At 35.8% G+C, this 24,107-nt stretch overlaps 4 protein-coding genes across 4 annotated transcripts; 3 read left to right on the top strand and 1 right to left on the bottom strand.

The window, feature by feature from the left end:
• Window positions 1-48: 48 nt before the first annotated feature.
• Window positions 49-3,452, top strand: Sou (required for meiotic nuclear division 5 protein souji). The gene is made up of 6 exons (XM_066392870.1): window positions 49-272; window positions 970-1,216; window positions 1,274-1,581; window positions 1,634-1,908; window positions 1,991-2,145; window positions 2,197-3,452. The coding sequence occupies exons 1-6, from the start codon at window positions 137-139 to the stop codon at window positions 2,258-2,260; spliced, it is 1,185 nt and encodes a 394-aa protein (XP_066248967.1). The 5' UTR covers window positions 49-136; the 3' UTR covers window positions 2,261-3,452.
• Window positions 3,453-5,166: 1,714 nt separating this feature from the next.
• Window positions 5,167-6,569, bottom strand: LOC136410616 (aldo-keto reductase family 1 member B1-like). The gene is made up of 6 exons (XM_066392872.1): window positions 6,410-6,569; window positions 6,212-6,341; window positions 5,968-6,161; window positions 5,756-5,914; window positions 5,495-5,697; window positions 5,167-5,437 (listed from the first exon to the last, which is right to left on the bottom strand). The coding sequence occupies exons 1-6, from the start codon at window positions 6,479-6,481 to the stop codon at window positions 5,236-5,238; spliced, it is 960 nt and encodes a 319-aa protein (XP_066248969.1). The 5' UTR covers window positions 6,482-6,569; the 3' UTR covers window positions 5,167-5,235.
• A 3,083-nt stretch (window positions 6,570-9,652) lies between these two features.
• Window positions 9,653-22,738, top strand: LOC136410617 (aldo-keto reductase family 1 member B1-like). The gene is made up of 7 exons (XM_066392873.1): window positions 9,653-9,910; window positions 21,501-21,664; window positions 21,723-21,843; window positions 21,905-22,099; window positions 22,161-22,278; window positions 22,331-22,568; window positions 22,649-22,738. Exons 1-7 carry the CDS (start codon window positions 9,836-9,838, stop codon window positions 22,692-22,694), a joined length of 957 nt encoding a protein of 318 aa, XP_066248970.1. The 5' UTR covers window positions 9,653-9,835; the 3' UTR covers window positions 22,695-22,738.
• On the top strand, window positions 13,576-19,899 carry LOC136410348 (uncharacterized). Its single transcript, XM_066392472.1, has 3 exons — window positions 13,576-15,310; window positions 18,119-19,819; window positions 19,877-19,899. The coding sequence occupies exons 1-3, from the start codon at window positions 13,591-13,593 to the stop codon at window positions 19,882-19,884; spliced, it is 3,429 nt and encodes a 1,142-aa protein (XP_066248569.1). The 5' UTR covers window positions 13,576-13,590; the 3' UTR covers window positions 19,885-19,899.
• Window positions 22,739-24,107: the final 1,369 nt, after the last annotated feature.

Here is a 24,107-nt window from a genome sequence, read left to right as displayed (position 1 = left end):
CCTGGTTGTATTGCGTCAATGTCATTGTCAAAAGTTAAATCCATCTGGCTCTGTTAAAACTGGTCACCTATTAAGGGAAACGAAATGAATTGTCTAAAACAAATAGAAAACTTTAAATTTTAAAAAGAAAATAAACATGGAAGCGTGTTTGGCAGTGGAAAAAGACGTGGAAAAAGTAATTGCCAAATTTACAGGAATTAACGAACATGGTAAGCGGGTCCTCTCGGACCTGGTGGATCAAATAAGCAGCCTGAAACAGGAGTTGCAAAATGGTACGTTCTTTCTTTGTTAAAAATTAATCTATTTTAAAACTTTCTGCGTAATCTCGGAACCAAGTATCCACATTTGCTTTGTATCCGGGTTAATGAAATTCTTGCTTAGAACTTATGCTGCAATTCAATAGAGTAAAACTATATACAACTCTTCCATTAGAAAAATGTATTTAGTGCTGATTGTTTTGACTAGTAGGTCAATGGCCAGCTAAAGGGCCCGATAATGGAGCTGATAACCTAATAATTTTCAGCAAGTTGTAGCTGAAACATTTCACTATACTAATACATGGTTCAAGAGACATATCTTCAGATTTATCACCTTTGATTCCAACTTAGGTTTGACCAAGGAAAACAGGATATCAAGAAATTGAGTACAAATATTGTGGGAGGTGATTCTTTAGTAATAAAGACGCATGTAAATAGTCATAAGAAAAATCTGACAAGATTAAGAATTTTTAATACCAGTCTGGATATTAAACTCTGCAGTACAGTAAACCAGATTCGCTTGTTGTTAGTAATTTCCTCAACCAATTAAAAAGAAAACAAGGGGTCCCAGCAGAACCCATAATTTAAATAAAGTTAGTCTAAATATGTTAGTCTAATATATTGTGTTTGGAAAAAATGACTTCAGTGCCACTTTCTTTAATCAGATATCTACCCCAAAAATAGTTTTTTTATGTCTTTTTCTTAACTTTAGCTCCTGAAGACCACATTTTGACAAGTGTCCAGCAAGAGTTACTTAAACAAACAATGACGAAAATAAAAGATGTAACGTCATGTCTTACGCAAGAGCACAGAGATCTACACAGTTCTGTTTCCAAAGTAGGAAAATCGATTGATCGTAATTTCATCCAAGATTTTGGAGCTTGCAGCAGAGACAGTGTGTTCAATGACCCAGAAAAAGTTAATATTATAAATAAGGTCATTTGTAACCATTACTACAGGTCAGTTTTACCAACTATAACACTTTTGAAGTGAATTTTGTGGGTCCAAAATTGCAGGCAAGGAATGCATGATGTCGCAGATACTTTAGTTGAAGAGGCCCAGGTTTCAGTAGAATGTTATGATAAAGAGCCTTTTACTCAGATTCACCACATTTGTGAAAGCTTAAATAATAGAAACTTGGAGCCTTTGATAGCATGGGCTACAGCCCTCCATGATGCTCTAGAAGCACAAAATTCTCCTCTGGAGTTCATGATCCATAGGTTAAAGTATATAGAACTTTTAAGAAAAGGACCTGTTTATCAGGCAGATGCAATTGCATATGCAAGAAATCATTTTAGGAACTTTGTTCATAAACATGAAAAAGGTGTGTTTTTGCTAATATAGCAGAGGCTTTATATGCTTATTTGCTGTTGTAGATATTCAGACTTTAATGGGGATGTTACTATACGTACCCAATGGCATAAGCCATTCTCCCTATAGTTCGTACTTTACCACAGATAGTGAAATGTGGTTAGAGATTTACGAGATGTTTATCAAGGACGCGTGTCAGATGCTCGGAGTGTGTGTTAATAGCCCTTTAATTACTTGTATTAATGCAGGATGTCAGGCAATTCCTGCTCTACTCAACATAAAACAAGTCATGATGCAGAGGCAGGTCAGTCAGATATGGAAGGGAACTGAAGAACTTCCGGTTAGTAAAAGTTGTCTTTTTTGGTGGAAATTTAAACTTGAATTTTTGATCGATATATAACTAACATTATTTAATAATTTAGATTGAGATTGACTTAGGCTCAGACAGCAGGTACCACTCAATGTTCGCCTGCCCCATATTAAGGCAACAATCGACGAAAAACAATCCTCCCATGAGACTGATTTGCGGTCACGTGATATCGAAGGACGCTTTGCAAAAACTGGCAAGCGGAAACAAGTATGTTTCGTTTTAATCTTGAGAAGGTGTGTGAAAACGATGCTATTCCAGATTGAAATGTCCCTACTGCCCAATGGAACAATCTCCGCAAGACGCTAGGCAAATTTATTTTTAGATCGCTCTGGGAATGGTGTTTGGAGTAATAAGTCAATTAGCCGTTTTGAGATTAATCGTAAAATATCGTCGTCAAAAGGGTTTGTCACGAATTTGGGTCTTTTCTTATGACGATTTTCTTTGACTGCCATTTTGTTGGAGATTTTTTCCTTAATCTTGTTGAGGCGACGTTACTAAATATAGAGGGTGTTTGGCGCATTTATTTGTAGATTTTTTTTAAACATATAAATCCTCGTTTCTTAGAAAAAAGTTTATGTAAACTATCCGGAAAGCAATTCATACTGAGATAAGTATAGGAAGTTAGACCTCAAAAATTCTAAAACACCACATGTATTTTAGTAAGGAATTGCTTGCAACACTTTGCCTAAATAAGATATATTTTTGACAACCTTGTATCTGCAGGGATAATCAATAAAAATATTATGTGTTTCAAGGGTTTCAAACAGAAAGAGCAGCTTTTAAATAGAGTTGTTGAATCACGGCTTAAGCTTAGTTCTGCCAAACTCGTTTCTCGTACAGTCTGAAAACCTATAAGGAATTGATTTATATTAGATTGATGTTATGACGACAAAGCATTTCTTATGCACCTGAAAATTTACCAGGATCAAGTTTAGGTGGACGGTTTTAAGCAATGATTCAATAACTCTGCCTAAAAATTGCACTTCCTGTTTGAAAAATGATGTACGTTGTCTTGCTTTCTAAATAGTCCAGTCGTTTACGCGATAACACCCTGTATATCTAGTGACACTAGAAGAATGAAGTAATTGAAATATTGTTCATTATATTAATGAACAGGAATTAGGCGCCAGTTAGTGAAAGGAGGAATTTTGTCTAGTGGGTTGTTGGTCCAGGCTCGTCTTTAACAGATTCACGCATTAATAAATACATTTCGCCGTGACGTCCCTTGTATAAAGTTTCAAAAATGATCTCTGGAAGCCTGAGCAAACAAACCTTATTTTTGTGGGTAATAGTCGTTTTAAGTCGTTGTTTTCTACTAATACCAGCACTCATTACATTAGATAGCCATTTTTGCTTCAATAAGTAATAGCAATAGATATATCAGCTAATTTAATATCAAATTAGAGTCGTGCTTGAAATAAATATGTACCAAAAATTTAAAAAAAAACTAAAAATATTTTTTAAGATATCCATATTTCTAAAAATGATTTAAAATATAAAATCGTATGTTTCTATGAAGTATTTTACTGCACGATCCTTAAAGCTTCAACCAATCCTTAAGGCAGGTTTGTTACTTAAGCCAATGGCTCTAACAATATCTGATTTGATAACAATAAATAAAATGGTAATAATAAACCAGTTAATTTTATCAACGGCATTCACAATACTTCTTGCCGTTTAAATACAACACATCATTGGGCATTCGAGTCATAAAAGCAACATTAGACTGTTTTGCGATCTGCTGTCCCCAGATTTCTATGTGGTAGTATATCATCTGAGAATCTTGGCCGCGCATTTCGATCCTCACACTGGTCTTTCCGACACCCCCTTCGCTGATTCTGGTTTCAGCCGCATTTTTGTCTCTGGCCATACGGTTCAGGACTCGTATACAGGTAATTTGGTATATGTCGCGGCCATTCCAAGTATACTGAAAACGATTTTAAATTAATTTAGTACGTATTGTAATGTTACCTACAATGTAACGTGGATTATAAATTAATACAAGGGTTGTTGAGTGCGCATATGTATACTTTCCATACTTATGTGAAAGTGTAAGATGCGTTTTCTACACACTAATCATAGGAGTCTTATTTCGTGTTTTTACAGCTTTGAGCACTGCTCCACCACACAGAGAAAAACGCAATTTTCTGGATAATACTCCATTTCCATACTTACTGTTGTTTTTTTGTTAGTGTACGGATCTGCCTCTTTCCTGACATCCTCATCAACCAATTTTTCACCCATACAGTTTCCTTGGTCAATGCTATAAGAGTAGTCGGACCACTCTAAATTATTTCTGGAACCAGTAGTGTAGTAAGTGTTTGGTCGTTGATTTGACGTTGTGCCATGGTAATTATTGTATTCAGCTAGACACAAACAGCTCAAATTCAGGACAAATACAACTAGAACGACCGAATTCTTCATTCTCGAATAGTGTCAGTGGGGTAGAGTTTATCTGGCCAGACGTACTTGTGTAATGGTAATTGGCGAATCAGTTGTTTGTGAGCTATTTGGATTTGTTTATTAATCTTTAACCCGGCTTGTTATCATTCGAATAACAAACAATTATTTTCAGTGTTTTGGAAAAAAAAGCTCGTGTTCTGATGTTTTTCAGAAGAAAAATTGTGGAAATGTCAAGGACAATACATAGCAACGTTGTAACGAAGTATTATAGGTGTACTTTTCGTGTACGAAGAGTGTTGATGAAAACATGTCAATATATTCAGTGTCTTCAACTTTAAATTCCCATTCCAACCACCCAGACCCTAGGTATATCGCTTCAAACTTCAGTATCAGTGTAATTTAGAATAAGAATCAAAGAGATGAAATTGAAAAGCAAGGCTTTTTCCTCCGGCGTGTCTTCAGATTGAATTTTATAGGGAACAGGAACTCGTTTTAGTTCCACCCTGTTTATGTGAAAATTGACATTGCCTCTGCGCATGACATTCTATTCCTTTAATCCCCTTCCACTTGAACCATTGAGGAGCGACTAAGTAACGAGACAAAATTATTAATATAAGCGAAGGAATGATGCAAAGTAATTTATTCGTGAAACACCAAAATGTCAAGATAAGTAGATATTCAAATAAATCTAGATCCTTGTATAATGGAAGTTTAATTCTACAGTATGGCCTCGTATGGGAGGAGCAGGGCCACCAGATTTTCGAAATAAATCGAATTTACTCATTTTTAAAGCTATATAATTTATTATTTTTCCATATTGTGATTATGTCATTAAACTATCTCATAATACAAGTCATGCCAGGTCAGTAATCAGTACGATAAACGAATGTGTATTTAGAACTCAACACCCCTGAACGGAAAATCGTTACTCTTTTCCAAATCTTCAGCACCAATGGCTCTAAAGTCTTTATTGTAACTATCCAAAATCTTCATTTCTTCAGAAGTCAGCTCGAAATCGAAAATATTTATATTTTGTTTGATTCTAGCTGGATTTTCCGATTTCGGGATTGGAATCACACCCAGTTGAATCAAGTACCTGGTTGGTTAAAAAAAAAATGTTTTTGCAAATTGATCAATAATTATGAATACAGACCTGAGAATAACTTGTGCGCTATTCTTTCCATACTTCAGACCAATCTCCACTAACTGAGGATCATCGAAATCAATTGCAGGATCATTAGTCGTCTTCCAGGGCCTTGCAGGGGATGCAAAAGGACTGTATGCAGTGATTTCAATGCCCCTCTCTTTGCAAAACGCCGTTAGTTTTTTCTGGTTCAATAAGGGGGTGACCTCAACCTAAAGCAAGGAAATAACTTTTCTTATGCTTCATTAAATATTCATCTTCGACGCTTACCTGGTTCATCACAGGCTTAATTCTGGCTTTTTCCAAAATCTTTAGAATTTGTTTGCTATTAAAATTTGATAATCCAATGCTTTTAGTCAAATTCAAGTCTACACATTGTTCCATACCAGCCCACGTTTCACAGAAATCATGGTCAACAATTACTGTGTTCTATAATATTAAGTAAATGAATTTCTGAGTAGTAATAGGATAATGAGTAATACCTTGAATGGAAGATTAATGTCAATGGGTCCTTTAACACTTTGCGAAGCCACTGGCCAATGAATCAGATACAAATCAATATAGTCCAACCCCAGATTCTTCAGCGATTCTTTTAAAGCCGGCACCACTTGGTCTTTTTCATGAAATGTGTTCCATAGTTTGGTAGTAATGAACAAATCTTCTCGTTTGACTAGGCCTTAGACTTAAAATTAAATTGGGTTTTCACTTGTTAAACTATATTCATACCTTCTTCTATGGCTTCCCTAACTCCCTTACCCACCTCCTTTTCATTTCCATACAGCCAGGCTGCATCAATGAGCCTATATCCCTCTTTGATTGCACATTTGACTGCTTGAGTACATTGTCCTGGTGAAGACTGAAGCAATGAAGTTATATTAGTATTTATTGAAACACAGTAATATGGCAAAACTATTCCAAACTCACAAGCCATGTTCCCAACCCAAGAACTGGGCATTTCTTGCCATTATTCAATGTAATTTCAGTAGCAAGTGGCATTTGGACCTGGCGTTGAACAGTGTACAATATCAACTTGTGAAATATCGTTTTATAGGTCTTATCAGCAAAAATTATGTATCGATGGGATCGATGACTTGCATTTTTAGATATATTTTACTTGTGTTAGAAAACTGAATTTTTAATTTACTTCTCAGGACATAGAGATTAGTTGTCTCTAATTTGTATTGCTGTTCCTACAATATTGAAAGAACTTCTGAATATTACAAATTCGAAATGTGGTATTCCAGGAGACTCTCACGAGACTTTCTGCAATTTTGTAAACAAAAACCTAGGGGATTCTAACCTGGTCCTAAGATAATGAGGTATACGGTGAGACGTAATTGGTTAGTGTACGTCTACGAGGTTTTTATCGTATCAATTCATTCAGTAACGTTAAATCTCCCGTTATCAATACTTGTGGTTAATTTAGGTTAATTGCATATTACGTTATCGCAACGCAATGTTAAATACCAAAATATGCCAATTCATATTGATAAATATGCGCATGAATAAGTTAGCAATTTACTCGTAATTAATAATCTTTCAATTCTTTCTTGAAAGAAAACTTTAAACTTATATCTTAATAATAAATGAATACATTGACATATAAAATTTGTAATAGAGTAGATGAACCTCTCTAGAAAAAATTCTTATAGATATAGATATAGATATATAAATAAATAATCTTTAAAAAGGCATTTCAAAATATAATTGACATCATAAAAAAATCAAGAAATCCGTACACTTTCTTGTGGTACCATCTTTGTATGAGTAACCAAATTCAGTATTGCGGGATAGAAGAAATCTGTATCTTTTTTGTTTCAACATGCATTTTAATACAGCACCATCTATATATGGTTATCATAAGTAATCCTTTTCCTATCTAAAGAAATCTATAATTTTACTTACAGCTCCATCTCTAGGTAAATAGTTAAAGTGTGTCATGCAGTAGAAGAAATCTGTTTATTTTTAGCGCTACTGTTTCCCGTGATTTATAGTTGACGCCACTACTCTATTAAAGAAAACGACGGCATGCTGATGCACTTTTTCAAAGATCGATTTGTAAGGTAAGGTATACGCGTATACTTTGGTTAATTTTTTTTAGATATTTTTCATATCGTAATTTATTATTTTACATTAACGATAACAGGATATTTCTATATATTGTGATCAGTAATCTCATTGGAATATACATCTTGAAAATATTTATTAAATACTTAACAACATTCAAGTATTTAATAATTCATCACTTTACCAGGTCGTGATCATGATCATCGGCTTCAATTTAAGCAAGTTTAGCAGATTAGACTTTATCATGTTCTTTTATTTATTTTGACATAAAATTTACGACACAATGATGATTTTTAATTATAAAAATGAATATATTTACCAGTCAGGTACCAATACCCATAATAAGACATTTTGCCTCATTATTCAACTGAATCGTAGGTGCGGACATGCTGAGGTTACACTGTCTGGCAAATACTGATAGATGAAATAGCGATAAGCTAGTAATAATAATGTTTGTATCGCAATGTACGCAAATTAATGTTTTTCCTATTTAGTAACATTATTACAACGAATATATGGAGCGATTTTTCTGGTTTTTCTGATACCTACATAGCGAATCATCGATTTGGGCAACATATTTTTTTAACAAGAATAGCATGGCCTTGTGCCATTTTTCTATTAGATTCCTACCAGGAGAAGTGGAAATGTGAACCTATTATAAGGTCGAAATGCTAAGGAAAAAAGTAAATTATTCTCATCATGCAGCATTTTTAGATTTATTTAAATATAGAAGGCAAAGCCAGACAGTTTGTTAATGTGTGTAAAATTGATAAGACTACGACTCATTTTTCTGTTATTCTAATCATTTTCTTGTACAGTTGTAACAACTTGTAATTGTGCATTATGTAGTATAGCATAATTAAAATTTTCCCTACATCTGTAAAAGTAATAAGAAAAATTACCCATTAAAATATCATTAGTTAATCCAATTTATCAATTCTATTTATTAATATTCCAAGCGGGTACGATTCCTCGAAAAAGTATTTAAAAGCATTGAGAAAGTAAAGAGGAAGTTGAGTTTTAACCTGAAAATATACTAAAGACTCTCGCGAAACTCAATTGTCTCAAGTCTTAAAACACAATTAAATTATCTAAGAAGAATCCAGGCATAAACTTAATGCCAATTTTAGCATTCTCTTCTCTTATTTCAAATTTTCCGGAAATTCCTTGAAATCATTGCAATTTTCTATAGAAAATCATGGCCCATATGGAAGCTGTGAAAACTCATTAGGTATCCTTAAAGGATATCATGAAATATCCAGAAATGTGCATCAAAAATGCAAATTTTCCGGTTAAGAATAATTGGCTTCACAAACGTGTTGATTTCTTCTCTCCATCAATGAAATGACAAAGGTAGGCAGAGATTAAGGTAAGCATAGTAGGTATTTAATTGGTTAAATGATATAATGCCTTGGGTCAGGATACTTAGTGAAGACACTTTTAAGAGATTCGAAGGTATAAGTAAATTTACCTGTTTACCTTCGGGTGCCACCATTGGAAATAAAAACCCAAGTTGGAACTTAAACTCCTAACTTTTGAAGATTTGTTTCATCCGGCTTTTGAGGAGTTTTTATGGCTCTAGAAGTACTACACCCTTGAAGATTATGATGTCTGCTCTTCCCATCCCGATTTTGTCTTCGAATCGTTTCCTATCTTCACCCTATTTCTCCCTTCTCCTGAGACTTTTATAGCATGTTTAATTTCGATAATCTTTCTTTCGAAAGCAGTTGAAGACTCCTCCAACTCTTAGGATCATAAGATTGACAAAATGTATCTTATGGTATCATGAAGCGTAACTCTTGTAAAAGACTTATGCAATCCTGCAGCATTAGTCGTCATTTCTGAAAAGAAGCCTGGCAGTCTGATGCAAATGATATTTTTAATTTCATCAGATTATTTCCTATCCAGGCGACTCTCTTCATCTAGAGTTTCAGTCTATCGCAACCCTTCAGGACTACAGGCTCAGAAACTGGCTTAATATGCTTCGAAATTTTGATTAGTGCCCAACACAATTTTGTGGACAAAATGGCGACAATACTTAATAGGCAAGTAGCACTACTGATTTAATCGGTACCAGCAGTACCTATTATAGCCTTATAGTTTTAGTACCAAGCATTGCCAACAGATACCCTGGCTAGTACCACCTGGAACCATTCTATAAACTACTTAATTATCAAAACAAACAGATAACATAACCCTAGAGCCTACTTGAAACATTGCTCATCGGTTGCGTTACATACATACGTAGCTGTTCAGTGGTTCTTCAGCAAGTAGTGACTGAAAATGGCTTCCAAAGTACCTATCGTTAAGCTGAACAATGGCCTGCAAATCCCTATTTGCGGCCTGGGAACTTGGAAGGTAAGTTTGCTTTGATTCGCTGGTTCGTACATTGTTGTTGACCGTTTATTCCGCTAGTGTCCGGCTCAAGAGGTCAGCACGTTAACGGCTTATCTTGTGCATTAAAGATGTCTCTACTTGACATTCATGTTAGTGTTACCATGCAATTAGTGCTTTTATTTCTGATAAATACTATTGTGCCAAGGGGGGCCGTGTGTTTTTTTTTCTAAGGCTTTTTTGGGGTCATTCAAAAGTTATCGAAAGGACCATAATTCGAAGAATGGTTTGGTCACGTGGTTGGACCACCCGAGACTTTTGATAAGGTTTTCACACCGTGACAAACCTAATTTTTTGTTCGAGAATACTGGAATATTGTCCCAAAAACAATGCAAAATTAACGTCTCCTTAGTTTCCTGTTACGTACTGATAACAATACTCCAGTTTTAGTTGAGTTTCGTAATTCAACAAGAACGGCTTCTAATATACTCGTTCAGGTATAAATATCTTATCAACGTGCCTACATAATATTTGTCCACTCTTTAAGTGCAAAATACATAATTTGTTGAAACTAAAGCAAAATATGTTTAGGACTTTTATTATTCCGTTCAATTTGTCGTTTTCTACGGGCTTAAATTTGTTCAAGCATTTATTTTTCTGTATCTGATTTCAAGGTCAACTAAAATTCTCGCAGTAGTGCGATTGGGCCTTAATCGCCTGAGTCTAAACGTTATTATTGACGAATGCATTAGTGTGTAGTGTAGTTTAAAAAGGCAAATAAAAAATAGTCTGATGATGAATTATTCGGGTTGAAACGTTCATAAATGTAAACATATCATAAACGGGTTTGTTAGGAATAAAAAGTGCTCTCGAAGTATGAGATAAAAATTCTAAGTCCGTATTTAAAATAATGAAGTTGATAACGATTACTTAGTTATGAAAAGCTGTACAATGATGTTAGATATGTCGTTTTGCAGAGAGTAAGAAGTTGTGAAACTTTGTAATTTAAACTTCTTTTGTGTCAGAAACAGTATACGAAATACGAAGGATTGAAGTTTTAGGCCTTTGTCATATTTTTCCAAATATTTAGGAAACTACTGAACATGTGGCAACATTATAACAATTTCCTTAATCAGCTTCACAAGGGGCCAATTTAGTCTAGTTTAATCGAAGTTGTAACTCTCACCGTTTCGAAGATAGCAATAGTAAGCACCTCAAAAAAACCCACTGTATGGAGGGTCGAAATTAAAATTTTGTTTTACTTTTTAAAACTTTTTCAAAAATCGAGGGAATTCAACTGGTAACTCCTTCGGTTTATACAGCACTTGTAAAAAGTATTGCAACACCTTTATAATTTTCATAAACTCGATATACTTAAAAAATGCTTAAAAACGCATAATTTTATTTAAAAAAAGGCATTTAATGCATTATTTTCGATTTTCAAATTCTTCACCTCTATTAACTTTTTTTTTAATGGAAAGGTACCCACTGTAGTATATCAAATGAAGGGTAATTCAATAAAGGATACAACGGTATACTCAGAACTAAAATTGAACTTATAGTTTCCTTAAAAAAAAAAGAAATGAAGCCTATATCCTAAAAAGGTTAAAAGTTTTAAATTAAAAAGGGACAACAAGACGTAGAAATTCTAAATCGTCTTCAATTTAAACTATTTTTTAGATACGAAATATTTTGTTTTTTATAGACCAACTTATTGATAAAAGTGTAGTTTGTCGGATTAATAAAAAATTTCAATAACCTGGAAGTGTGAAAACTACTCTAAAAACTGTGGAAAACTTAGACGATTTACGTTTTAGACATCAAACAGAATTAGAATTAATAACAGAAGCAACGCTGGATAATTGCATAAAAGAATTTGAAGAACGACTGAATCATTGCTGAATTGTTACTGGAACCCAACTTGAGCATTTTTTTGGAAGGAATTTCAATTTTGTTTGATGTAATAGTTTTTAAATGGGTTCTTTATTTGGTATCTAGTAATTTAATGGTTTTAAGGAAACTCTAAATCCAATTTTAGTTCTGAATATACCGTTGTATTCCTTATTGAATTACCCTTTATTTGATATATTGCAGTGGGTACCTTTCCATTTGAAAATAAATAGTTACTAGGGGTAGTTGGATAGGGGTAAAAAATTTGAATATCGAAAATAATGCATTAAATACTTTTTTTAAATAAAATTATACGTTTTAAGCAATTTTTTTAAATATTGGGTTTATGAGTTATAAACGTGTTCCAATGCTTTTGACAACTGCTGTATACATCATTGGTGTATTTCTGTAGCGTAAGTGTTAATGTCCTGATAACAATTATCAGAAGTCGGCGTACTTACATCTTTTGCCACAATCGTTTTTGTGGTTTGAAGTCTCGATGGTATGAAAAATTCATTGCATTGAACTTTACTTTTGTCCCAGGTCAGACAAAATAACGATTTTAGTGCATATCACGCAATAGGTATTATGGGTACTTATACTGAAAAACCTGTAATTCCATTGGTTATTTTTCCTCATCAATCATCAAATACTTGTAGCTAATATCGACTCGAGAGAGACACGTACACCAATTTCAACATAGAAAATATAGAAGTGAAAACATTATTTACTTAATCGTTATACCAGGCTGAAGGCGCATTCACGTTTAGATTCAAGATTTACTTTTTCAGAGACGACCAGGTGAATAATTAATCGATTATTGAAAATGTGATCATTCTTATCTTTATTAATTTTATTATTATTAACATTATCCAGTTTTTCACTTCCCTTTCTAAAAAAAATAATGCAGAAAAAGGGTTTAAAATTTTTTCCCACGGAGCAAATCTGTCAAATTTTGCACAAAAGTAGTAACGCGGTAGATTTTTGCAAATTTCATAATTATGTCCATTAAAATTACATCTTTCCACCTTTTAAGTTTTTCACATTTCGCCTAAATTAAATTTCAAATTTTTGCACGTCTCTGAACGGACTGCCGCTAATTTTTTTCACCGCTGATCGAGTTTTTCCAGAAAAGTAATACGAAATTTTCACAATGATTATACATGGGCTGAAGAAAACCCACATGAAGATTATGCAATTTCCAATATCATTATTCATTAAAGGTTTCGGTTGGAATAGTGGGAGACTGACAAATTGGACCCGCATTTTTACCAGAACAAACTCTTCCTGCTTTTTTAAAGCATGTTCCGTTGGTGGCAAGAAACGAAATGTGAATTACATGTATATGACGATAGGACACTGTGCTTTGGTTGCGTTTCTATATTTAACAGCAATTTACGAAGATCTCTGGACTGGTCGAGGCGGTCCTCACTTATGGCCTGCTGGACTTCCAGACTTAAATCCATTAGATTAAGTAAGCAAAACCCTTCGTAGCGTTTCAGTTTTCAATAGCTGTCGCTACCAACACTATTCTCTCAAATTTATATGCTCGTATATCTAATTAATAATATGATTCAACAGCATCTATCATTTGCTCCTAAGGACGTTATTCGAAAACAGCATTTACCCCCTCAGTAATTAATAATAGTAAAGAGCTACAATCAATTATTATAAACATGTTTTTATGTGGTGCTAAAACACATAATTAAAGTAATTACCGAACTAATCGATAAAAATTAAATGCGGGATAATCGTGAAATTAGAATTTGGTGACTTCGCGTTGATAGCTTTTCATATAAATATGTCTTGCGTCGATGAAAAACTATCAGTTGAATCCAGTCAACCCCAGCAAGCAGACCATGAAGCTGGCCATACTATTCGCCTTGGTGGCTTGTGCGTCCGCCGTTCCTCCCACTGATAGAAATGTGGTGGTTTCCACTCCTGAAAAAGTGGTGGTAGTGGCTGAAACCTACAATGTGCCCCAACAGAAAGGTTTCGCCCACTTTGGACAATACAGTGGCAACCAATTTGGAAGTCAAGGTGACAACATTTATCAAGTAGCTCAGTATATTGCTTACCAGTTCAAATATGCCCAACAACAAGGGTACACTGCAGCTGAATTTTCCGAATACCTTCTTCAGCAAGGATTCCCTCATGTAGTTGCTGAATACCTTAGCAAACAATATGAAGCTGGTGAATCTGAGCCTTATTTTCAGTCTCCTTACCAAATCTTCCAATACTACTACACCCAAGGCGTAAACGAGGAAACTTTGCAATATCTTACCCAACAGATCACTAAGGCCTTCAAGCTGTTCCAGAACTTCTTAGCCCAAAATGGACAAAAAGTCTCTGAACAAAAGTTTCCTGGAGTTCCCCATACAATTTCCCAATACGTCTTGGAGCAAGGCAAATACTATAATGAAAATGCAGTTACTTACCTAGTTGCCCAACACGCTTACCAACAATTGCAGCAGGCTCAACAGTATGCTCAAAACGCTCTTGAGTACTTCACCAATGGACAAATCTCCCAGGAGGCTTACCGCTATCTTTTCGAACAATTGCAGCAGGGAATTCACTACATTCGTAACATCCAGGTGTACCATAACTACCAACAGAACTACCTCCCTTATTATGCTGCGCAGTACTATACTCTTCAAGCACAAGAAGCTTACCAGTTCTTCCAGAACGCTTACCAATTCATCCAAGAAGAAACTCAAAGTGTTTTCCCTCAGTCTTTTGTCCAACAAGTCCAATACGCTTACTTTACCGCTCGGAAGGCCTATCAAACTTTCCAACAAAAGGAAATTGTCTCTTCTGCTTTGTACGAAAACCAATATCAGGGCTATAGTGGAATTTACCAGTACGTCCAGAATTTGTTACACTACATCCAGTTGCAGCTGAGCCAAGGAAAAATTTCTCAAGAATTCGCCAACTATATGTCCCAACAATTGCGATTCATCCAACAGTTTCCATACGGCTCTCAACACTCAATTCAACAGGTGCAAGAGTATTTTCAGAAAATTTTGCAATTCGTTAAACACCAGAACGAAATTCCTCAATACGTTGAGCAGTACATAAACCAACAAGTCCAATATGCCCTGCAGGTTCTGCAAAACTACTATCAAGGATACCAATATTATGGCAAGTACTACCCAAAGAGCGGAAGTGGTTTCTTCCAGTCTCTCTACCAAAAGTACTTCGATAAAAACAACCAATACTCCGGTTATCAATACGGACCTTACCAAAGTCAGGCTTATGGAAACCAATATGTGCATTCTGGCCCTTTCGTTTCTGGTTACCAATATGGCCGTTCTTACGTTCCATCTGGAAACCTCCATGGTTACCAATATGGTCCCTCAGTTTACCAATGGGAATACGTACCTACTAGCCATTACTATGGTTACCAGCATGGTCCTAGCCACTTCGAATATACTAGCTACCCGTACCAATACCAGTCTGGATCCCACATGCCTTCTGCTACTTTCCAGAACAGTTACCCATACCAGTACTCTCAAGTCAGTTCTATTCCTCAAGGTAAAATTTGGAATTAGGATGTTTTTATGTTAATTGTGTTTTGTTTAATATTTACTGTAGTTTTATTTTAGCAATTGCTCTATTTGTTTGTTCTATTCTAGCTGCCTAAATAATGAGTCCTCTAGGACCAAAGGAGATTCTACCGGAAATCAACTTATGAACCAGTTAACATTACAATCTATACAATATTTTGATAATAAATTTGTTTAATATTTGAATACTCTGTTTTTCTTCATATGGAATTTGTAAATAATTCCTCAAAGATGAAATACCTATACATTGGGTTTTCTTGAAGAGCCTCGCTAATACCTATGACTGAGTGTTTGATGCCCCACTTACTCGTGAAATCTTTAGATGACTCCATAAAAAAGATCAGGAGTGCTTAAATCTTTAGAGTTAGCAGGCCATTCTATGACGGTCTTTGCTGAAGTAGCTGATATAGTCTCTGGAATGAACCCTTTCCAGTCTTTGAGTGTTGCTGGGCGTAATATTGGTTCTACATTTACGGTCTTACATGATTTATGGGGAAGCGGGGAGACAAAGCAAGGGATATTGTATTGCTGGAAGTTATGGTAGTCCAGGACGTTAACAATATATTAAACTACTTGCTATAATTGAAAGTTATTGGCTGAAGTATTGAAGAGTGTTTTCGACGCATTATTGAGTTTTGGACTAGAGATATTGTGGAACTATTTTTCAGGAAGTTTACAGTATCACTCGATGAAAAATTTCAAATTTCCCAGTGGCGGATATATAACCGAGCAGTTCAGTGCTCTGTTCGGGCATCCTTTTACCCCTTAGTCCGCCGCTGACTGTGAGATAGGGCTCTAGCCAAAAAAGGGGTGGTATCAAGCACGACTATTCAGCGTTATTTATTACCTATTATACTATACGTATGTTATAAAGTCACGTATTCACTCATACCTAAATTCAAAATACGAATAATATTTTTTAATTTCTAAGCCTCTGTTTTTTGCCTCGCCCTTATCTCATTCGAAATGTTCCTAATTTTTCCTCTAATGTTAATTAATTAAAAATGTTTTAATTCGTTAGATAAAATGAATTTTGGCAGATTGTTAACCAGTGAACAGTCGCTGTGTTAAGTGATTATTGTTATTAAACAACACAGGCCATTTCAGATAAAAAAACATATTTTTACTGATGCAATGAGTGCTGGGTTGGCAACAAATTTAATTGTTTTTGTGGCAAATTCCAAGCATTAAAAAATAATTAAAATACAAATGCAACAGAAATTCTCTAAGGTGGATGATGATCTCTTATTGCTTTTATTGCTGTAAAAGAGACTTCTTCCTTTAAAAGTCTATTCATGTGAAAGTACATAATGATCATTTCTGCCTCTGGTAATAATAGTCACATGCTTTGAGTAGTCCTCAATTGCAATTGTTAAGAAGCATGGGGAGAAAGCCCTATAGGCATATTCAAAGTTTCAAAGTACGGTCTCCATCTAGCCCTTGAGAACATTCCCAGTAAAGCCCACAATACACGCTTCTAGGGACCAAACGCCATAGTTGCGTTGGAAGATGAACTTCAAAAAATGTACTGTATCCGATAATGGAGTGTATCTAATGAAATAAAAGTGTGCCAAGAGATATTCAGCACCTTCAATTCGTTTTAAAAATGCACACGAGTTTTTATGTTATGCAGGTAAAACCAGTTCAAGTGGATACTAGGGGTTGTGCGAGTGGGAGAAGGACCGCATAAGGTTAAATATGTTTCCGACAAAGATGAACAACAAAGTGGGCGGAGTCAGTCTGGCCGGCGCCTCCACTTCGATATTTAGATTAGTATCGATTTTGCTACCTTCGCGGTTATGGAAGTTTTAAAAACTATTGGAGCAAAAAACGGCGATAAGAAATTAAAACATGCATAAATGCGCGTATTTACGTGTTATTTTGATGAAAAGAAAACACCAATTCCCGCAGAACACACACCTTAACAATGGATATTTTTAGGCAAACTATATTGCACAATAGACAAACTATTTGCTTTCTTCCCTGCACAAAAGATTTCATAAATAACGACCAAGTATATTGCAATCCATAACTTGTCATTTATTGAATCAAAATGTCAAAAAAAAAACTTTTTTTAGCGTTACAAAACTGAAAATTGATCATACATGGTGTCTCAAAAAAAAAAAACAGGCGAAGCTATAAGTCGGTTATTTATAAACGGATTTTAATGAACTAAAAATCAAACCAGCCTGAAAAATATAATTTTATTTGATTTTTAGTCCATCGAAATCCGTTGATAAATAACCAACTTATAGCCTCGCCCGTTTTTTTTGAGACACCATGTGTAAAATTCAAATATTTTTTCAAAAGGTGTAACGTCACAAGTGAGTGTTAGTACTGTTACACCTTCTCGAGTTGGCCTCGAAAGCATTGATTCAGTGCTTTTCTATAGCATCGATGAGTATTTTGTAGAAACACCTCTAATATTTTTCCTTTGCCACGGTAGTACCTGTATTATGCAATTTTGCAATAATTCTGCCCTACAGAAGATTGATCCGTTATGAGAATTCTAAAAATTCAACGTCTGGCTCTCTGATTGAAAAAACAACATCCGTGACACTTCACCTTCGCAAAATTACCATTTAACTTGTCGCCAAGCAGAGATTAGTAAATTAATTAGTGCTCACCAACAAACATGTTTTCTTTACAAGCAATAAAATCAAAATTTTGCTAATTAAAACTATCATAATTCGATAAGGGGTGAAAATGTTCAATGCTACGTTTAGATAATTTTCGGTATAAATACGGGAAGGTAGATTCGAAACACCATCAGTTTGATCCGATCGTTTGCTAGTTCTTTACTGTAGAAGAAGAGCAATGAAGTCGGTTATCCTATTAGCCTTGGTGGCTGCTGCTGCTGCGGTGCCCTTCCCGACCAAGCCTCTGGAGGTGTCCCGTCCTGCTGTAGTTGGTGGTAATATTCCAAGTACTTACGGTTTCTTTGGTCAACAATACGGATCCGAAGGTAACATTTTCTATGTCGCCCAATATATTGCCTACCAATTCAACCACTTCCAACAACTTGGCTACACTCCTGCCCAAGTCTCTCAATATCTCTTGGAACAGGGATACCCACAATATGTGGCCAACTATTTCAGTCAGCAATATGAAACTGGGTTGAACCTTCCGTACTTCCAGGCCCCATATCTGATTTTCCAATACTTCTATCAGAACGGAGTTCCTCAAGAAATTGAACAATACGTTGTCCAGAAAATCAGCCATGTTCACCAGCTTTTCCAAAACTACTACTCTCAACACGGTCAACAAGCTTACAGTCAAGTTTTCTCTGGAGTTCCCACCCCATTCTCCCAATTCATCACAGAATTCGGAAAATACTACAACCAGAACGGTGTGACTTACTCCAGTGCCACTTACGCTTACCAACAATTGGTTTTAGTTGAGCAGTACATTCAAAAGGTCTTCCAATACTTCCAAACTGAAAATGTCAACCAACAAATTTACCAGTACGTCTACCAACAATTGGAATTGGCTTTGGAATCCATCCAAATCGCGAAAGAAGTTTACCAATCCTACCAATCTTACCATCACAACTACATTCCTTATTATGCCGTCCAGTACTACGGTCAACAAACCCATCAAATTTACCAATACTTGCAAAATGTGTTCCAATACATCCAAGAGTATCAATCTGTGTTCCCTCAATACGTCTTCGAACAAGTGCAAATGGCTTACACCACCGCCTTGACCGCCTTTAAAACCTACCAAAACTATCAACCCAGCCATTACACCTTCGGACAAGAACACCAATACGGTTCCACTTACGAATACAAATACGTGCTTAAGCAAGTGTACCAATACACCCAATACTTCCTCCAATACCTCCACCAACAAGTCAACCAAGGAGTCATCAGCCAAGAGTATGCCAGCTACATCTTCCAACAACTTGAACTGATCCTGCAAGTAACTCAACCTGGATACCAATACAACAGCGGATACCAAACTGTCTTCCAACAAATCTTCCAGTACTACCACAACATCTTGCGATACATTCAAGGAAACTCTTCCTCTACTGTGTCTCAGTACTTCATCCAGTACTTCATCCAACATCTGCAGTATGTTCTTCAAATCCTCCAAGGAGGACAATACCCATCAAGCTATTTCGGAGGATACTTCTCGAAATACTTAAACAAGTTCTACGGACAAGGATCTTACACCCCCTACTACAGCTATGGACCTTACAGCACTTCTTCCTATGAATCTGGATCTTACACACCCTATTACAATTCCAAGTTCTACGGTAACTACGGACCTTACAGCCAAGACTACAGCTACAATGGACCTTACAGCTCCTCACACTACTACGGTTCCTTCTTCCCTAACACCTACTATGGAAGCTACACCCCCTACAAATACCAATCCTATGGAACCTACGGTTACAGCGGAATGAAGGATCAATCCTACATGCACCCATATGTATTCGGCAGTTTCTCTACTTCCGGTAAAATCGCTGCTGCTGGTAAGTTCTTGCACCATTGAAGCATGACGAGTTTATTAATAGTTATTACCTTTTCAGCTGCCTAAACCATGGTAGAGCCAAGAAGACCTTATGACGAGTGCACTACTATTTAATTTTATGTGGAATATGCTAGAGTCAATAAAAGATATGTTTTAGATGGAAAATAGTGTTTGTTCCTTATGCGGTTTTGGAAGAGAAGATTGATAGTCGAATGAATCTTTCATTTTGAGGTTCTCGTCTTCCCTAAGTACCTTAATAGCCATTTTTTAGTATATAGGAAGTTGATTGTAAGATATGCAAAACTAACCGAATACCATCGAAAACGAAGTACCGGATTGCACTGTCTACCCAAGATCAGTTCTTTTGGTAATCAAGTTTTTGAAGATCCCTATGAAGGTCTCCAAAATTCAAAAATCCTCAAAAACAGGACTTTCTTCAGGACTGGAAAATCCGTCAAACGTGTTTTTTTCTTTACAAACATTAGTTCTTCTGGCAATCGATATCTCGTTACAAATTCCTTAGCACCCTTTTAATACTCATTGCCTCATAAAATACCTTTAACTCTCACGAAGATCCATATAACTGCGGTCAGTTCAAATGCATAGGGATGTGGAAGTGGGAAAAGGTTCGCATAAGATTTGATATGCCTCCGACAAAGACCGACGAAGTGAGTTGCGACGCTGGTGGCTGACTTGGGCGGAGTCAGTGTTACCAGATCTCTCACCGTTTCAAAATGTTTACTAATATAAGTTTTAACGATGAACTAATTGTTTTCCTTTCATTTATTGATATTACTGCTTTTTGCTGTGATATGTTAAAAAAATCCATCGCCACAAAATCAATATTAATCTATACATCGAAGTGAAGACGTCGATCAGACAGACTCCGCCCACGTCAACTACCAGCTTCGCAACCCACTTCGTTGGTCTTTATCGGAGGCATGTTAAACCTTATGCGGTCCTTCTTCCACTTGCACAGAGTCTATGTTTCCACTTGAACTGGTGATACCTGTATACAGGGCTCCTGAGCAAATTAAGAAATTTCTTCCAATTTAGACTGAAGGGATCACTTCATTTTCTAAATTTATAACTAATTGAGGAAATTTCTTGCAAATCAAAATAATCGCCCAAGAATGCCCTCAGAAACTAAATGGACATTCCTTTGAAATTCACTTCTTCCAGAATTTAGTTCTCTTGGAGAACGAGTGTCTTAAAAATCCCTTTCCCTTTAATATGCTAAAAATCCCCCCTTTAATATGCTTAAAATCCCCCCTTTAAATATGCTTTGAAGATCCAACAATCCTCAAATGAGGGACTTCTCTCCTGAAAAACCCCTTAAAACCTTTGCAAAAGCAAACACCCTGCAGCGCAAGATTCTTCAGAAACTGAAGAAATCTAATGGAACTTAAACGTTTTGAGTAAGGAATCTTAGGTTCCCTTTAAGTGAAGAGATGACCCGTTCAAGAAAAGGAATTCATCAATTTCTCAAAGAAAAGCAGGGAGGGGAGGGGGGATCTTCGAATTTGAGCAGCTTCAATACTTTTACTATTTTTTCCACAATCCACCTTTTTTACTTTAGTCTGGAATTTTCCAGCTGAATATGCATTCTGACAAACTCTGGGGTTTTTGTATATTATCAAAATTGTGATTAATTTTGGCTGAGATTTTTTTTTCTTCTTCAGTCCCAACCTGGCCAGGTAGAGCAAGCCGTGAAAGATGCCATTGATATTGGTTACCGCCATATTGACTGCGCCTATGCTTATCGTAATGAGAAAGAAGTTGGAGATGCTCTGAAAACTAAATTCGAGGATGGTACCGTTAAAAGAGAAGATATTTGGGTCACCGGGTATATAACTGCTAAAATTGGCTTAGTAGGTTGCTTAAAAAATGAATTTCTGATTTAGAAAAATCTGGAATACTTTCCATAGACCAGACTTAGTCGAGAAAAACGTCAAACTATCTCTAGCAGATTTAGGTTTAGAGTACCTGGACCTTGCCTTGATCCACTGGCCTTTTGCGTACAAGGTAAATCAGTGTTGTAAAATGAATGAACTATTTACCCTTATTTTTGTCTTTTTGTATATAGGAAGAGCAGGATCTCTTCCCTAAAGACGAAGCAGGTAAAATTCTTTTTAGCGACGTAGACTATCTGGACACCTGGAAAGCTTTGGAAGCAGTCCATAAGAAGGGGCTTGTTAAAACAATTGGACTCTCCAACTTCAACAAGGCTCAGATAACAAGGGTTTTGGAAAACGCCACCATCCCTCCTTCAGTTTTGCAGGTACGCTTCGATTTATCTACTACAGCATACTTACGACTATTAATTATCTATTGGAACCCAGATTGAATGCCATCCATACTTGAACCAGAAGAGATTGATCGATTTCGCCAGATCCAAAGGGATTGCAGTCACTGCTTACAGCCCTCTCGGGTCCCCTGACAGGCCCTGGGCTAAATCGGGTAATTGTTTAAAAATTAATCAGAGGGTTAGGTATCTAGATAAGGATTTTAGGTGACCCACAACTAATGGAAGATCCTAAAGTTGTTGAACTTGCCAAAAAGTACGGCAAAACTCCTGCTCAAATTTTGCTGAGATACCAAATTGAAAGGGGGGTAATCGTCATTCCGAAGTCAGTTACCAAGTCCAGGATCCAGCAAAACTTGGATATCTTTGACTTTAAATTGGCTCCTGTGGATATTGCCCATATTGATTCATTTGACTGCAATGGGAGGTTCTGCCCACTCACAGCGTAAGTACACTAGCCTTGCTGCTAAAGTTTCAATTTTGTTCCCTTAAAATTCAACAGTTAATCTATATTTTCTATTTCAGGGCTTTTGGTCATAAATATCATCCATTCGAAAACGATGAGTTTTAAATTGTTATTCACAGTTATTTGTTAATAAAGATATTATATTCAGAGTTTTATTAAAAGGAAGATTTAGGGGGGTTAAACGAAGAATTCAGTGGAATACCTACTCCACTGGATTTTGAAATGTATACTCAGCCGGGTTTACAGGATGTCCATTAAAAATACGGCAAAAATTCAAGGGGTCATTTCCTAGACTATTCTAAGGATATTTTGTCCTTTGATGATTTTTGAAAAGTCTCTTTGTCCCCTAGGACGAGAAAAAATTTCGACATTAGCAACATTTTATTACCAAGTTTTACATGTAAAATTTCTTAATCTACCAGAACTATGAGCTGAGTAGCAAAATTAATTTTCAACATAAGTTTTCAGTAAACGTGTGGGGTGGTATGATTGTGAGTTATTTAACTAGTCCTTTTACTTTGGAGAACGCTTCACAGGAGAACACTATTTGAACTCCATTCAAAATGAATTACAAAGACTTCTAGAGAATGTTCCTTTAAACATCCGAATCCTATTGTACTACCAGCACGATGGAGCTCCTGCACATTTTGCTCGGCAGGTTAAGCAACATTTAGACGAAAAGTTCCTAAGGCGCTGGATTAGTTGCGATGGTTCTATTAGTTGGCCTCCAAGATCTCCAGATCTTACACCATTCGACTATTGTTTGTGGGGTTGGTTTAAGAATGAAGTGTACAGAGTCAACGTATTAGAAATGCTGCAGCTAATATAATATTAAAGAACAACTTGAAACAATCAGGAGCGCAACGAAGGCTCTTCATTGACCAAATAAAAAATTTTTAGAAGTCAATGGCAGTATTTTTGAATATTAATTAACATAACACACAAAATGTTAATTTATGAAATTTAAGAATTTTTTGAATTTTATGTTTTAATTTTATTTAGCTTATAATTGTAAACAAATAAAAATCGGATAACAACATTTGAGTTTTTTACATTTATTTTTTCGTGTATTATACGCTTCTGAAGTTTGGCACGATTCTCCCGACTCACCCAGTAGAATATATACAAATGTACTATCGACCACAAAAGTGGCCGACCAGTTTCAAATCAAAATCGCTTGCGGTACTGTGGGTCGGATACCTTTTTTTGTCACACTTGACCTAGATTACTTTTTGTTAGATCCCCCTTTTTGTGTATATACATCAATATTTTGCACAAAAACATGTATTGCTGGCCCAATTCATTAAGACAATTTTATTTTTTGGTATTTTCTCAGTTCACCGTTAAGGCGCAATGGCTCCGAATCTGAGCAAAGACATAAAAAGTAATATAGTACTTTTGTACGAACAAGGGCGTAATATTTCCCAAATTAGTCGTGAGTTGAATATTACGGTACGTAATCACATTGTCTTTTTTCAATTAAGGTAACTTTATTACTGGCTTAAATTTGGGGACGTT

The sequence above is a fragment of the Euwallacea similis genome, chromosome 8, assembly GCF_039881205.1.
Source record: "Euwallacea similis isolate ESF13 chromosome 8, ESF131.1, whole genome shotgun sequence".
Taxonomy (NCBI): domain Eukaryota; kingdom Metazoa; phylum Arthropoda; class Insecta; order Coleoptera; family Curculionidae; genus Euwallacea; species Euwallacea similis.
Note: the sequence above shows the minus strand (reverse complement) of the source record. Positions and strands in the feature narration are given on the sequence as shown.